The 17,289-nt window shown below is 29.6% G+C and overlaps 1 protein-coding gene across 1 annotated transcript in view; it reads right to left on the bottom strand.

The window, feature by feature from the left end:
- The window catches only part of LOC129915244 (extracellular serine/threonine protein CG31145), a 107,766-nt gene that overhangs the window by 68,184 nt on the left and 22,293 nt on the right, over nucleotides 1-17,289 (bottom strand). The window contains exon 3 of the mRNA XM_055994725.1: nucleotides 13,217-13,453. Coding sequence (XP_055850700.1) covers nucleotides 13,217-13,453 — 237 coding nt within the window. The remainder of the gene's footprint in view (nucleotides 1-13,216; nucleotides 13,454-17,289) is intronic.

The raw sequence follows: 17,289 nt of genomic DNA, 5'->3' as shown, positions 1-17,289 counted from the left end.
AATATTTATATCGATCATGGCTGTGCGGCATCTTCAAAAAAAGCTAGAATTTTTTGAAATCAATCAGTTTTCATAAAAAAAAAGCAAAAATATCAATCTTTTTTATCTTCTCACGCTATTAAATTAATTTTTTTCTATTAAATTTTATATCATGTGAAAGCTTATTATTTCACCTTTCATATGATACTTCAATCACATTTCTACGATGTCTACAAAAAAAGTAAAACATTTTTAAAGCCAACCATGTCGAAATTTCAAACTGAGAATACGGTACTTCAAACATTAGTGGCTGGTCAAGTTTTTTAATTTAACATTGTGTAGCTTGTAGTGAATGTACAGTTGTTATGTGTGATACATCAAATAAAAGGTAATATTATTAGCATGCTCAATAAAGTTAAATTAATTTTTTATCTGCTCTAGATCAAATGAAATAACGTGTTGAAAAATTGTGACTACAGAATTGATTGAAATTTTGCAAAAAAAAAAAAAAAATGGTCCTGCCTATTATCTATTTACAGTATAAATTTCATTAATTTATCTGTTGAAGAAAAAAAGATAAAAATAAAAAAGCGGTTAAAAACGGTCAAAAAACTTGGGACAAAAAACTTGTTTTCCCGTTATTCGGTAAAGAATCTTTTAAGAATATAAATTTTTTGTGCAAACATGCGCACAGTCAAAGACAATATGTTCTATAAGTTTGAGATTTTTTGAACGTTACGAAAAATTTATAAAAATAAAAACCCACCCAAAAATACCCCAAAAAAAGTAGGAGTTTTTCAAAAATTCATATTTCAAAACGTAGATACTTAAAAAAAAAAAAAAAAAACGTATCAGACAGCTAAATTTATTTCTTGTTATCTTTTGAATGACGTTTTTCAAATTGGCAAAAAACACGTTCCCTACCTATAAACACTACTTTGTCAAAGGTCTACCTCGTGTTTTAGTTTTAAAAAACCATTTATAAATTGGTTTTGAAATTTTGAGAATTTTTTTAATACCACTGTGAGCCTTACAATAAATTTATGTATCTATCGAAAAAAAAAAATCAACTTTCTACAGCATCGCGTTTAGAAAATAGCCACCTTTTTCAATTTTGTTTTACCACTATTTACCCTATTAAATGACGATTTTTTATAAAATCCTTCAAATTTATTCAACTATGGGTTATTTATTATCTTTTAAATAAGCTATAGAAATTTTTGTCGCACTGCTAAAAATTTCAAGTGGAACGGAAGAAAATGGCGTCACTTTTTCGTGGTGGCTGCCATGGTTCATCGATTTATAAGACACGTCAAAAAATCCAAGTATCGATAAAAGTACCTAATTAACCTAGCTTTTTTTTTGGTTTGAGTTTTCAGGGGAAAATTCTTTAAGTTTAGGTCAGTTCAAAATTAAGATAAAATTATTTATTATTGTTTGAGATTGATCTTGATTACTTCGTTCTCAATTTGATAATAATATTATTTAGATTTGATGTACATAGTTTTCAGGACAGGTTGTTTATCAGCTACTAGTTTTTGTTAATTTTCAATGTTCAAGTAGAAACGCTTGTGGTTTCATTGATGCATCTTCATTTGAATGGATATATTTAACTGAACTCTTGCTTCTCTTGAAAAGTAAGAATCAAAAACAATGTATTCCACTTTTTCTTTTATTGAATTAGGTATTAAAAAAAAAACGTTTCTTAGCACTTTATCCCGCTTTATTGAAAAAATAACTTCCTAATAGAATTAAACATGTATTTTTGTTTTTAAACTGATTGTGTCGCCTTGTCACCCAACGCATTTTATAAATACTTAACATTTCCCAATTTCATCTCAGAGAAAGTATTTCTTGCCAGTTAATTAAAAAACCATTAAGTTTCAGAGTAACTATTTCTCATAAAACTTATTTGAAGGCGTCAAAGAAAATCTTTTAAAATTCTACTGGCCTTATCTATTATACTTATCTGTTTGTCAGTTTTCGAAAAATTCCAAGTATCGGAAATAAATCAACTTACAAATTAAATTAATTATATAAATATTAAATTTGACTTAACCATCCAGCTTAATTATTGTTAATGAAAAGATTATTATTTGTGTATGACTTGATTTAAAGCGAAAAACAAAATACCTATATAAAAAAAAAAAATTATCCCTTTTTATAGACCTTTACAATAAGACCGCATTTAATAATTCCTTCATTAACATTATTTCACGTCACCTATACCGGGGTAGGTGGTTGGTTATTATGCTTTAACCACCGTTAAATTCCGTTATTAAAATTCCAACTAAGGTTGAAGAGTATTTCTGTAAAAACAGACATCAAGAAGCACCTGCAAATTACAAGAAAAACACCCACACACAACCACACCCCTCCTACCTACGAATATAATAATGTATAATGTGTTGAATTATTTTTTTTTATATGTATTCTTAATACAAGGATACACATATGCACATACGTAACCAACAATCGGAGATGATTTTAATGTTTTAACATGACGGCAATGGCAACGGTCCTACCAACATACTACCTAGAAGTAGAGGTGTATAAGCAAGATTAAACACATCTGTTGAGTGTGTGTATAGTGTGTATAATCGTAAACATATACCCCATCTTCTCTGGAATCTGTACTGTACATTGTACATCTATAAATATACACACATGTAGAAAGAAAAAAACTCTTTTTTAAGATATGAGTTTCTGTTGACACAAAATGAACAACAGAACATCAGCATCAACAACAATAACAACAACAACAATGCAAAAAAAGAAAAAGAGGATACATGTATAAAAAGGATCCCCCTTATTACGCAACCCTTTTGTAATTCAATGCGTATATAAACCATCCAATAGCATACTGTCTATACTAACAGATGCGTATACACACAAATACAGGTAGGCCTAGGAAAGACAGACATATTATAATGGTGGGAATGAATGGGGGGGGGGGGGGGGAAGGCATAGTGGCAGGAGCAAGCAGCAGCAGCAGCTATCTCGACAATATATGATACGTGTAATTAATTGTTATTGTTGTTACATAATGCCAACGTTCGTACACACTTATTGTATCACTCACAATCACGCTGCTGGGACTGTGAGAAATGCCAACGCCAACAGAAGTTCACAAACTTTCAGGCAATTAAAAGCTGCCTTATATAGGATAGTGGGGGGGGGGGGGGTGAAATATGGGGTCTTTGGCAGGTAGATACAATTTTTGTTCAAGAAGTGGAGTGGATGTGGGCTAGAATAAGAACAAAAGTTTACAGTGTTGTTATTAAATAGGTAAGGAATTGAATAATAATTTAAGAAAGAATTAGTATTGATCTAAAAACGTATAAATTTAATTTAAAAAAAAAAGTGCACTGGGGTGTATACGTAACAAAAAAAAAATGTTTTATTTTCTACTTACTAGAATCTGGTTGTAGAATCTAGCTACTTGGTAAACAATTGATATGCGCGGTTGTGTTGGCGAAGTAAAATATAAAAAAATGTTTTTGTTAAAATGTAGGTTTTTGGATTAGGTATTGCGTTTTTATTATTTCTTATAGGCATGTTCAAAAAAAGTTATAAAAACACTGGTAGACATTGTTTTTGTTTAAGAACGCAAATATACTTTTTTTGAAGCTGCACAAAAAATCGTTTTTTTTTTTTTTTTACTGTTTTTGAGGTTATCCAATAATGTGTGATAGGGCTTCTCAGTTAAAGATCAAATGTTGAAAATACTCCAGCTTGTTCACAGTGAACTCAGTTTAAGTCAAATATGAGATTTCACTGACATTAAACTTAAACAATAACACGTCCACACACACTCCTTTCAGAATTAAATTTTTTTTTTCAATTTTTTATGGGGATAACACGGTATTGCCTATATCGATTAAGATGCCAAAATTGTCTTCACCATGGCCTCCTGCGAATGGTTCATTAGATAACGAAGTTGCAGGCTTTTTTGGATCAATCCGGTATTTAAAGTGAAATCCTCAAAATGTGTCCATTTTTTAGTTGCTTTTTTTTCTATATTTGTGGTGGTAAATTTTGCATAACATAGATAATGTTTTCTTGTGTTTTCTTATTTAATAAATTTATAGTTCCCCGATGAGCTATACTCATTGTTTTTTTCGCTATTAGTCTCTTTTTGATCAATTTGTACGTCGCTTTTTTTAAAACCAAATCAGAAGTCACAAACTGGAATTTGGTTCAAAAAATACATGTATTTTATGTAACAAGATTTTGAACTGTTATAATTTTTTTTTTTTTGAATATCTTTGGGAAAAAATTAGTACCAAAAAAAAACGCGTTATTAACCTGTTAATATTCAAGTATTTCAGAAACATTTCCAGTGAAATTTTGACTTGGATTTCGAATCAAAACACAAAAATTATTCAGAAAATTATGATTTGATTCAAGATCTATTTGCGTTTGCGACCAGTGCTACCTTTGACATCTGCCTGCTAAGAAAACCCTTTTTTTCATATAATTAGCAATGATTGTATAATATATATTTCCATATTCTGGTTATCTGTATTTAGGCACTGGAAGGGAGTATTCTGAGAGATTGAGAGAACCCGAACTCCACAATTTCTCTCAATATCTTGCAATATAAAAATATCAGAATCTTACATCAATGATATTGGAAGAATACGTCGCGTTTATCGTGAAATCCTTAGATGAAAACCGATACCGAATGCTTGTTATGATGAGCTGTGTCCTCTTTTTCACATGTTACTTTAAGCATTAATGCATTCTTCCCTTCTGTCGGTTTTAGGTTTAGGTATAGGTATAACACACACAAATTTTTCAACTGTAGTAATTTTCCACTGATGATTCTGAGTACAATTTTACAAATTTAATACACTTCCATGGCTTATAATATTCAAAAGCAAGAAAATCTTCTATTTAAAGGTTACTTCTAAAAAAGTAAAAAATAATTAACATTCCATGAACTTGTTAAGCCAAAAATTCCTTCAAATCATCGCATAAAACCTTTTAGAATTTCACTTCTTCAGTAAAATCATTTTTTCGGAACCAATAAAGGGCAAAACAAATCTGCGAAACATTTGCAAATACTTTAGAATTGACCATTAGCTCTAATGAATATAATGCATTTCTATAAAAAAAAACCTTTCAAACTACAAAATTCTAATTAAAGAAACGAAAATTTCCTCAACACCCTTTCAAAAAACCATAGTTTCTAAACAGTTTTTAGTCCCACATCATAATAATGAAATCGCTTATTCAAGAGCTTCCTTTTTTTTTCTAAAAATTATATTTTTTCTAGTCGAAATCCATTGAGGATATTTTCCAAACATACTTTTTTTTTTTTAACCCTCATCGTAGAAAAAGAAGAAGAATATGACAAAAGTTCAAAGCTCTAAGTGGTTAAAAGTGGACGGATTTTTATATTTTCAATTTCCTCAGAGGAAACTTTTTCCTTTTTCGTTTTTGTTTTTTTTTTATTTATTTTTTGTTAGTTCTTCTTCTTTTATTAATTTTTCTTTAAAGGAAATTTCACGCGCAAAACATTTGCTGCTTGGCATAGTTGTTATCGATTATTGATCCATAACGATGCGACACAAGAGTGTAAAAAAATGAAACAGAGTAACTTTTGAGAGAGTAGGTATAGCAGCGGTGATGTTGGTGTGGTGGCTGGCTGCGTTGCCATGGAGGGTAATTCAATACCATTTTCTACCCGCACTTTTTATAACGCAATTATAAAACGAGCACCATCGGTCGGGCAGTTGAAAACACACAAAAAACACCCACATGCACAGATTCAAAACCGAGAGAAAAAAAAAAACTGGAAAAAGTTTTAAATTGATAAAAGTTGATATTATACGCCATTACAATGCGTATCCTGTTTTCTGGGTTGTAGAATCAAAGTTTTTTTCATGTTTTTTTTTTTTTGTCCTTTTAAAACCCACCCACAGGTTTATTTTTTGAATACCTTCATATTTTTTGTATTTGCATAAGTATAGGTTTAAAAAATACACGAGAGTGATGTGCGATGGGAAATTGGTGATTGAAAACCGCAAAGAAGTAATTTTACTTCCAGGACTTTCGAGCTGAGGTGGGACGAGGGGAATTGTTTGAAGTTGATGTTTTTTTGAAACGACGAATGACCTTGTAAAGTTGAATATAACAATAAGAATACTTTTTTTTGTCCAACTATGAGAGGTAATTTAGAAGTTATGAGGAAACATACATACATACTTACATCCATCATTTTTTTTTATATAATTAATTTAAAGAAAGTCATAAAATTTAAAAAATAACACTTTTGTAAGAACTTTTTAAAATTTTGGGTTGTATTTGTTACCAATTTATTTTCTAAAGTCTTAACTATAGGTATGGGCCCAAAAAGTGAAAAATTGCAAATGGTAAAATTTTTAAACTTATTTTTTTGTGTTTCAGTCTGGAACACTTTAAAAAATGATGCAGAAATGTTAGATTTTGGATTAAAGAACAATTTGTATAGGTATAGGCACTCTTTTTTACAAGGTAGGTGTTTAGTTAAAACCCGAGTAAAAATAGAAATTGAATTTTTAAAGAAAAAAATAAATATAATTTTGACCGCCACACCACAGCTGCACCACCGAGCCCTTTGGCGGAAAATTTCGGCACACCACCGCCGCGCTGCATCACGACTGCACCACGTCCGCACCCTTTCATTTTGTAGGGAAAAATTCGCTGCACCATGATACATAATTTTAGATTATTGAAAAATAAAAAAAAAAAAAAACTACCGACGAGAAGGAGATTCGAACACTTTCAATTAAAAGTCCAACGCCCTTACCACTCGACCATTTTTGTCATTTTTGTATGAACTGGCAATTTGTGTCTTAAGTCAAAATATTTTTGAAGACGACTTAAAGATTTGTATAAGAACGAGAATAGAATTTTTGATCATGGCGCAGACGTGGTGGTGCACCGAATTTTTCATACAAAATGAAATGGTGCGACGCACATAGGAGTATTGTCATCAAAAACCTGGCCATAATTATTTTTCGTGGTTTTTCTTATTATTTCTGTTTAAAATGAGTATTCCTACAAGAAAATACAATATAAACCTAGTTTTTGTTATTTTTATTTTTTTACGAAAAACTAAAAAAATTGATTAATGGCCTGTACTCCGCCTGTCGACATTATTGTTCCCAAAATTTTTTTAATCATCCCTAATACGCAATTCTCAGTTTCTTTTCTCTCTTCCCCAACCTTAATTAAGATCACCCAAAATAAAATACACTAATAACATCAGTAAATTTAATTTAAAAATAAAAAAACGTTGCATAAAGTAAGGAGTATTTTCTATCAGAAAGTGAAAAACTAATTGACCCTTGATTCTCTAAAGAGCACTTAAGAGCACTTAAGAGCACCCAATTTTTGTTGCATTGTGTTAAAGAATATATAAACTAACTCATAAGTTTCAATTCATCGCAGAAGAACGGGGTATACTAAAACAAAATCATTAAAGTTCAAATAATAACTTAACAAAAATATCAAGTTTTTAGATACTAGTTCTAAGCAGGAATTAAAATAGAAAAAACCATCTAACAATATAATATTGTTAATAAATAACTGAAGAAGAATTCTCCATTTAAATTTTTTTAGATTTCTATCACAACACTTCGATATCGCATATAGAATAACACTTACCAAAATACTTCGAATTCAAATAAAAATGAGGTAGATGTAACAGTTAACTTTGAACTCATTTTTTAACAAGACACGATCGAAAAACAAAAAAATGAGTGCAGCATATTGACACAGGTTTATTTTGCACCCACTTTGCCAAACTTTTTGGTGTCAATTTTGATTTTCAGAAAATCGACTTATGACCAGGTTTTTACTGCAAATACTCCTATGTGCGACGGTGGTGCAGCGAATTTTTTTCATATTATTTTCCATTTTTTCAAAATGAAATGGTGCGGACGTGGTGCATAACAGCGGTGGTGCAGCAGTTAAGAAATTTTTAAAATAATGCGGACGTGGCGCGGGGTAATTCTTATTTTACTCGGGAACTTTATAATTTTTTTTTTTTTGGTTCTACCAAATGAATCCAAGCGAGTGAAAAAATCCGCACTCATACAGAAATCATTCTTGAAAAAACAATATGCATTTCCTATGTGCACTGACGATGATGGAATTATCCAACTCCGAACAGTTTTTTTCTTTGTCTTCATATAATGACTTTGGTTTGCTGCACTGATTACACAATTTGGAGTCCTGCTGATGTGTTTGTTCTCATATGTGTAATTGTCATCAACGTCAAAACCATGAAAGTCATTTGTCTCCGAAGCTACAAATACCAAGCAGAGTGTTCAATTCACATGCACTGCCACAAATTGTGACGAGATTGTCTTAAATTGTCGTTAAAGACCAACATTACTACTTGGATGGGCTTTGTCTCAAGTCTCCTATATCTTTATCTCTTTTTCATCTGAAATAATGAGAAAGCGATGAGAAGAAGTGAAATTTTCGAAGAAATAACATTTAATGTCACTCTAGCTGTCAACGGATTATACTTCGTTTATACTTTATTGTAAAGAAACTTGCTTGAAAACTTCTCAAAGATACATAGGAACAGCACATATAAAATTGGTTGGTTGTTTTCTTGGAAAACATCAGGTGTGTTGACTTACTCGACATAAAGGTATTCATTTGATTCATTTAAAATATCCTTTTTTCGTTGAGTCAAACTGCAAAAAGGTCTAAATAAAGGGATTTCTTGCAAGGAAAAATTCCAGGTAATAAATCTTTGAACAAAAATTTGTATTTCTTTAACGAGTAGCTATTTTAATGGACAAAGTGATTAATATTTACTTCCGTTATATTTTGTGGATAAATTTAATTTAATTTAGAATAATTATTATAACACGCAAGAAGTATTTTGACTGATTACACTGGTTTACAATTACAAGGGTTTTGTTGACGAAACAAAAATATACTTTTCTGAAGGTTTTCGGTGTGCTGAACTCGAATCCGAACTCTCAAAAACAACTAATCAGCTCCCGTTTTTGAGACATTAAAGTTAGAAAATGCAAAAAAACGTTTTTTTTTTTAGTTCTTCGGACCTTATTCTTTTTTATAAGGAAAATTGTTTGAGCATATCTACTATCTAGTAAAAATTTCTAGAAGAACTGTTTTCCATCTTTCGATACCTGTTTAAATCTTTTCAATATCTTTTGTAATGCCCGAGATATCTTAAAATGAAGTAAGTGGGTTTGGCTTCACATACATATATCATAAAGGAGATAATGGCGTTATAAAATTTATAAAAATACCAAACAACTGAGGATATCTCGGGCAGTAAAAAAGATATCGGAATGATTTAAACAGATTTAAAAAGGTGGAAAATAGTTCTTAAGATTAAATATGCTCAAACAATTTTCCTTACATAAAAGAATAAGGTCCGAAGTACTGCATTTTCTAACGGTAATATTTCAAAAAAGCGAGCTGATTAATTTTGTTTGACTTCGGATTCGAGTTCAGCAAAACGAAAACCTTCAGAAAAGTATATTTTTGTTTCGGCAACAACAAAAAAGTTTAATTTTGTTGACCAGTGTTATTGCGAGGTTCTGAAAACGTTTTTAGAAGAAAATAAATAAGAAAATCATTTCAACCAAATTCTTCATCTTTAAGCCGAGTAAATCTTTGTGATCAAGAAAGTATCCTTATGCCTTTAATTTAAAGAAAGTTCAACTTACCACTTAAAAGACTGTATTATTATACAAAAATTGATATTTAATTAATAAGAAACCCAAAAAAGCTTCTGTCTGACAGATTCATGTCAAGAACTCTGTCATTTAAACGTGTATTTCTAAAGGGGACTATAATACATCTACAGTCATAATCAAATTCCGATTAAAGTTCAATTAAATATCCATTGAAAAACCACAATCCAGATGAAAGGAGGCAGCTGGACTCTCATTTATAATCTAAATTTGCTTCACTACCTTCATAGACAGCTGGTGGCAGTTAAAAACAAAATCATATACCTATCTTTCTTCTTGTTTAGCTAAGAGCAAAAACAAATTCATGCTGACATCTAATAAACACGTACGAACAACATACATAGGTATAGGGAGTATAAAGAAAACATATATTTAAACCATTTCAATGCAGTAGCTATATGAGCCTCAATATCGTTTATATTGATTCAATCAGAGAGTGTTAAACTGCAGCATGCTTTTTGTTTTAGTTTATATGGTGACCATACATAATTTTACTGACCATTCGGTTAGTTCTAAGTCGAAAATCATTGCCTAATTTTTTTGAAAAATTAACTTTGACTGCTCTTTAAACTTCAAAAGTTTAGCCAAAAATAACAAAATTTTTAACCTAAGAAAATAAAAATTAACAACTTAGCAAACTCAAAAAACTTTTTTAGACTTTCGTGGTTTTTATTAGACCTTTGCCATAAAGTCACTAATTTTTTAAAAAAAAATTTGAAATTTTCTTTTACGATTTACAAAACTATGAGATTTGACTTAATAATACCTTAATTAAGAAAAAACGAAAAAAAAAAACTGCAAAGGTAACTCTATTTAAGGTTTTATTACCTACCTATATAAAACTACATATATTTATATACCTAAATATACATTTTGGTATGAGATACTTTGACTTCATTTTCACAAGCACTCAGCATCATATTCACACACACTTTGTTGATGTTGACAATAGTGTCACTTAACAACATAGAAAGCGATAAGAAAATCGATTTAAGATAATACTAGAAATATAATATAGGTAAGATGTGTTGATTGAATATAAATTCTCAGAGAAATAAAATAGAAATTATATATTATCTTTGTTTAAAAGTATTTAAAATGTTATTTAAATTATTGAAATCAATTCTTTTAAAATTGTTTGTGTTTTGAATTTATTAAATTTATTAAATTTGTGAAAAAAAAACTATTTTCTTTGGTCACACCTTATTTTTTCAAGGCTGTTCTATTTTTCCTGCACGTGCTTGTTCTTCAAAAATACGTAAAAAACACTTTCATTTGATAGCAAACAATGGGAATTAGGTCTTATGATTATAATGGAAAATGCATTCTAAATACAAACAACACATGAGCTCATTAGTCAGAATGCAGTTCTACCCTTCTAAGACGCAAAAATTTTGGTAGATGAATACCGACTCTAATTAAAATTACACTAAAAATTCTAACATTTTAGGGGAATTTAAATAAATTCATGCACTTAAAATTAATCTCGCCCGTGGTCTGGATGTTAACAAAAAAAAAAAAAAAATGCACGACTGGGTCGCACGAACTTGCACTTAGAGTTCAAGTTGCTTAAATTTTAAAGACTTTTTATATAGAAATTTATGAAATGTAGGTGCTATGTATATTAGGGCGTTCGTTATTTAGGTTTTTTTCGAGAATCAAGTTCCTAAGTGGAAAATCTGTTTCTAAATAATAAAAAAAAAATACCCTAATTTTTTCAGATTTTTATTTTGACGCTAGATGGCGCCCCAAGAGGGCTAAAGTTTTTTCTCATTTGAAATAGGTATGTGTTGACTTATGAGGCCATTTTTTAGATATAGACTTAGATCAAATATTTTTAATGAGGTCCTTGTCTACATTAAACAACGTTTTCAAAAAGGTATAAACCATTTTTCTAGGACCAGGGGATTAGTCAGGGCATGCATGTTCTTTTTGGGTTGCATTTTATTTTTCATACTATTTCATTATGCTTGTTTTAATGAAACATACTTGCTTTGATAAACCTAAAAAAACATGCATGCCCTGACTGAACCTCTGGTCCTAGAAAAATGGTTTATACCTTTTTGAAAACGTTGTTCAATGTAGACAAGGACCTTATCAAAAATATTTGATCTAAGTCTATATCTAAAAAAATGGCCTAATAAGTCAACACATACCTATTTCAAATGAGAAAAAACTTTAACCCTCTTGGGGCGCCATCTAGCGTCAAAATAAAAATCTGAAAAAATTAGGGTATTTTTTTTTATTATTTAGAAACAGATTTTAAACTTAGCAACTTGATTCAAAAATAACGAACGCCCTAATGTATATGTATATATTGTAAATAGGTGCAAAAAAAAAAATAAAACAAAATCTGAAATCAAATTGCCCTCCAAAACAAGAAGTATGCAGTTTTGATTGATGTATTAAGATGCATTTAAAAAAAAAAAAATTTCAAAATCGTTACAGCCGTTTTTTAAAAAACTAATTTTGTATAAATAATTTTTTGGAAAAAAAGTTTTAAGATAATATTGGTTAAAAATTGGCCATTTTGTAGAAATCACTTATCAACATCTAAAAACAAAATTTAAAAAAAAATTGAAAATTTTATTTTTCAAAAACAAATTTTCAAAATATTTTTTAAAAATCCAAAAATTATGTGTTTTTGAAATTTTATTTTTGGCTTATATTTGAATTATATAAGTAATTTGATTTGGATTTGAAAAAAAAACGGATCTATGCCAGTTACCGTTAATAATGATTTTCAAAAAAAAACTTTTTTCATTAAAACATCGACCTTGTGTTTAAACTTACATTTTCGAGAAATTTATCTTATCCGAAATTTTTATATTTTTGGTCCAAAAAAATTAATTCCAAAAAACCCCTCTGGAGAGTCTCCAAATAAAGCTACATAGTTTGCATTAAATATTTTTTTTTTTATTTTTGTCGAATTTCTCTCAGTTTCAATATTATAGTTGAATTAACTAATGTATCTATGGTCAAATAGCCAAAATTGTAATAAATTCGACATATGTATATTTAAAAAAAAATATATAATACATTTTGCATTGAAATTTTTTTTCAATGAAGAAAATTTTTATTTTCAATAACATTTCAATAACATTTCAGATGCACTTTTCAGTTATATTATAAATATTTTTTGAAAGATTTTTTTTATTTGCAATAATTTTTTTTTTTAAATTTGTAATGAAAAGCAAATGCATTAAAAAAAATGTTTTTTTTTTTTTAACTAATAAATGAAAGTTTTACAATCAAAACGGGTTTATCTATGAAATTTGTTGAACACCGATTATTGATTTGAATTTTATTGCGATATACTGTAGCATGTCTTTGGAGCACACCAGACTAGTTTAAAACTAAGATATCAGAAAATTACAAGTAATGTATGTAAAACGTGGAAAGCTTATGTCGAAAAAGGTTTAATCATTCTATTACCACAAAAATTGGAACCATCGAATGACCCCATTACATTATGGATGAATATATTGATATTTTGTACATACCTTAATTTCATATCCATAACTTCAGCCAGTGTTGGATTAATTGTATCCTCTTCTAAATGACTGTCAACAATGACATTTGAATATTTACTACCTCCATCTCTTAAAATTTTTAACAAATCTTCAAATCGATCATGAGGCGATGGTTTTTTCGTTGTTGTAACAGTATTTTTTTCATTTGAATTTCCTTGACTTTTAGCGACTATAGTTGTAGATGCTTCTTTGGAACCAGATGAATTACTGCAAAAAATGAAAGAGTATGATTTTTTCACTATAAAAACTGTTTAATGATAATTAAATTAAAATTTTTTAATGCTCCAACCTCCAGCAAACAAAAAACAATTTTCTTGTGTTCAAGATTAATATTCAATATCCCAGAAGTCATAGGCGGATACAGAGGGGGGCACGGGGGCACGTGTCCCCCCCAGAACTTAAAGTTCATATTTAAAGGAAATCAAACTATAAGAGTTTTAAAAATATATGAATAATAACAGAAAGAACTTGAGTGAAACTCTTGTCTATTTCTGGCTGAAAATGCGAATTTTATTGTTTGTTGCATCCCTTTCCCATGAAAAGCTCCACCTCACAAATAAATAAACGGCTATTTGTTGGGTACACACGAATTTTTTTTTTTTCGATTTAAAAAAAAAAGTGAATTTTCAAAGTGATTTTGGTGAAAAATTTTGATATGGACATCGAATGACATTGAATGATATAAAAAAAATAATTGTAGGTATATGCAACTCTATTTTTTCATACGGAGGGGTTAAAAAATTTGCACTTTTTTCGTTGTTTTTTTTTAACATTAGTGTTTTTAAAATAGCGGAACACGTCACAAAATTGCATAAACCATATATTATAGAACTGCTGGATATGTAGAACAAACTTGAATTTCAGAAGTTTGCTCAAGTTTGCACCCCGAAAATAAAGACCCCTTGAAAAAAAACTCCTCAAAAGCGACCCTTATACTTATAGATTTTTATAAATATTATTTTATTGAGAAAATTTCTCCAGGGATACCTCTAAAAATATGTAAAAAAAATAGTGTTCCAAATTTCAAAAGAATCGGTGCAGTAGTTTTGAAGTTATGAGGAGCACCGGCGTTGAAAACATTAGTTGTGGGGATAACGATTTAAAGTTTTGAACTCTGGACTAAAAGACTAAAACGTTCCTAAGGGAAGTATTAAAATACTCATAACTTGGTCAATTTGGCTCCAAGAGACCTACAATTTGAACACAATATTCTTGAGGTATAAAACAATTTAACCCCTTGTAGCCCCATGTGACATTTCTGTAATAAACCGAAAAAGATTGCATAAAAGCTCTACAAACTATTTTTTTTTTTTTCTTTTGAAGCTTCTAATATTATAATCTTTAAGTATTGCTTTATCGAAATAGTACTTCAAATTTCTAATAAATAGCACCAATAGTTTTTAATTGACAGTTAATGTTGAAAGTTGGGCTTTTTTTGAAAATAAGCAAATTTGTGTAAAAACAACGAAATTCAGAAAAAAAATAGTTTTTGTTAGTAAACCCCACGGGGTTTTATTTTTGGATTTTAGAAAAGTGCCTAAAAATTAATATTAGATAGTTTTTTGCTTGAATTTTTGCATTTTTATATAAAAATAAATTATTTGAACTTTTTTTTTACTCCCAAAATATCGAAATAACTAAGTAAATAATGACTTTATTGAATTTTTAAAAAATACGTGTTTTATTAAAGATAAAGGCCAATCGATTGACTTATTAATTTTTAAATTAACGACCTTGTGTTACAAAAGGTTAATGCAAATAAAAAAAAAAACAAAACTGGGTTTCCCGGCAAAAAAGTATGATTCAGTTTTTTTTGTTATTCTTAGGAACTTTAATATTTATTAGAATGAAGTCTTTAGTATTTGACTAAAAACTACTAGGTCATTAACTAATAATAATAATTATTTGCAATAATTATGTCCATAATATTGCAAAATTTTATACAAAATCAATTAAAAAACGTAAACATTTTTTTTTTCAAAATTTCATCTTTAAAACTTAATTTCTCAAAAACTATTTGGTGAAACAACTTAAGTCAAAAAATTAAATAAAGAATAGATTACTAACTTTAATATAGCACAGAATTGTACGTGCATTTTCTGATTTTTTATATTTTTTTTCTTCCGGCTAATCCAGGAGTTAGCACTTAAGTGGCTTTTACTGTAACAAGAAAATGAAAATTTTTCCTTCCGAATAACTTTTTGGTCATTTGGTACCTATTTGATGTGGGAAATGTGCCTAAATATTTTTGGCCAGGTTTTAGACCACTGTGGGTCGTTAAAATTTTCAGCTTGTTAGTCAGTCGTATGGTACTTCACTTTATTTCTAACTGTTATTGCTGTTTTTTTTTTTGCCAATCCGTCCCTTGTGCCCCCCCCAGAAAAAAATCCTGGATCCGCCCCTGCCAGAAGTAACCCATTATACCTAAGCTTTATGATTTTCTTGAAAAAAGGAGAAAATTTCAGCTTCATATCCTTAAAACTCATTGCTTTTCATTGAGAAAAGCACATAATCAATTCTTTTTAATGTCGGAAATTACTATTATTATACTTCCGTAGTTTGGCTCAATACCATCACACTTTTGCACTCTTTTCTTCTCCATAACGACTTTGCTTAACGGCCTCATCCTCAGTCGCTTCATAAATATAAACATTTAAAACATAAAAATTTGAATTCCTTGAAATGAAATATCCTATACATTTTGGTATAAATTGTCAGTAAAGGAAGGGGGTGATAGCAAATAAAAATATTTTCTTATGGCTATTTCCGACATTGAAGGCGCATTGCGTTACGTTGTGGTGTTTCAGCCCAGGAAACTACTATTATTTTATTCTGTTATTTACTCTCAGGTAAAAGAAAAGAGTTTGAGAAAAAGTTTGCACTAAAATAAAGGATTCTATGTTACTGTTATTATGTTTATAAGTATAGGAATATGATTTTTCTATATACAAATGGTATATCACTATAGAGAAACTTTTACAGCTGCAACAGTTTATGTGTTCTTGCCCTTCCTACTGTTTCTGAAAAAGAATGCAATTTTTTTTTTCCTTTAGACTATTTCGATGGGAAAGTGCAGATTCAAAGAAGGTCCTTTTTTTTTTGTTCTAGTTTTTTTTTTGCACCAAATTGGACGAAAAATAAAGCTTTACTATGCAAAGCGAAAGAATAACACACCGAAATATAGCTACCATAGCCAACTCTTAAAGTTAAAGCAATATGAAAAATCTTATATTAAAGAACCGGTCGATGGCTGCAGTGAAACTTTATGAACGAATTTTGATCAGAATTGAAATTCGGCGAAATTGTACAATAAACAAAAAAAAAAAATAAACGAAATCACGTAACAGTTCGTGGAAGATGTAAGCCTATAGCGGTTTACACTCCTTAGGATTCGCTTGTGTGCATTGTTACTTGGAAGGATATTCGGGGATGTTAAAAAAGTTCTGCTGAATTCTAGCGACTCAGATGAATGGTCTTTTTATACGACGATATATCGGCCACGAATCTGCAAAATTGCAGTTTTGAGAAAAACGGCTTCAAAGTTTTGGAAGTTCATGCAAACTCATGGAAGCTCATGCAACGTATACCTATTTTAGTTTAGGCTGCTAGGCAACAGATGGAGGATTGGGGTTGACGCAGTGGATAGAGGGACCCATAACAAGTTGAATAATGCATTACAATGATTATGTCAAAAACTGCAGATTCGCTGTTCTGGAATTGTGCCGTCGATATGTTCTAAACCGCTGATGAACTTATAAACTCAAAACATTTATTTTGTCTTTAAAATGCTCTGTTCGTATGTAGAGAATACTTTTGTGCATCTTTGATTTTAAATGTTGGATCGAACTCTCTCTTCTATGTCAAAAATTGCAATTTTCATTAAATTAAATATCCTAACAACATTTAAAAAAATAAGAAAGAATTCACGCTAATTGTTTTTAAAAGAGTATTGAAAAAGTTTTTCCATGTTTCGACAAAATAAACGATTGAATTTTTTTCATTGAAAAAGATCGAACATCTTTTTGATTCAATAAACGCTTATT

The sequence above is a fragment of the Episyrphus balteatus genome, chromosome 3 (genome assembly GCF_945859705.1).
Source record: "Episyrphus balteatus chromosome 3, idEpiBalt1.1, whole genome shotgun sequence".
NCBI lineage: Eukaryota > Metazoa > Arthropoda > Insecta > Diptera > Syrphidae > Episyrphus > Episyrphus balteatus.
Note: the sequence above shows the minus strand (reverse complement) of the source record. Positions and strands in the feature narration are given on the sequence as shown.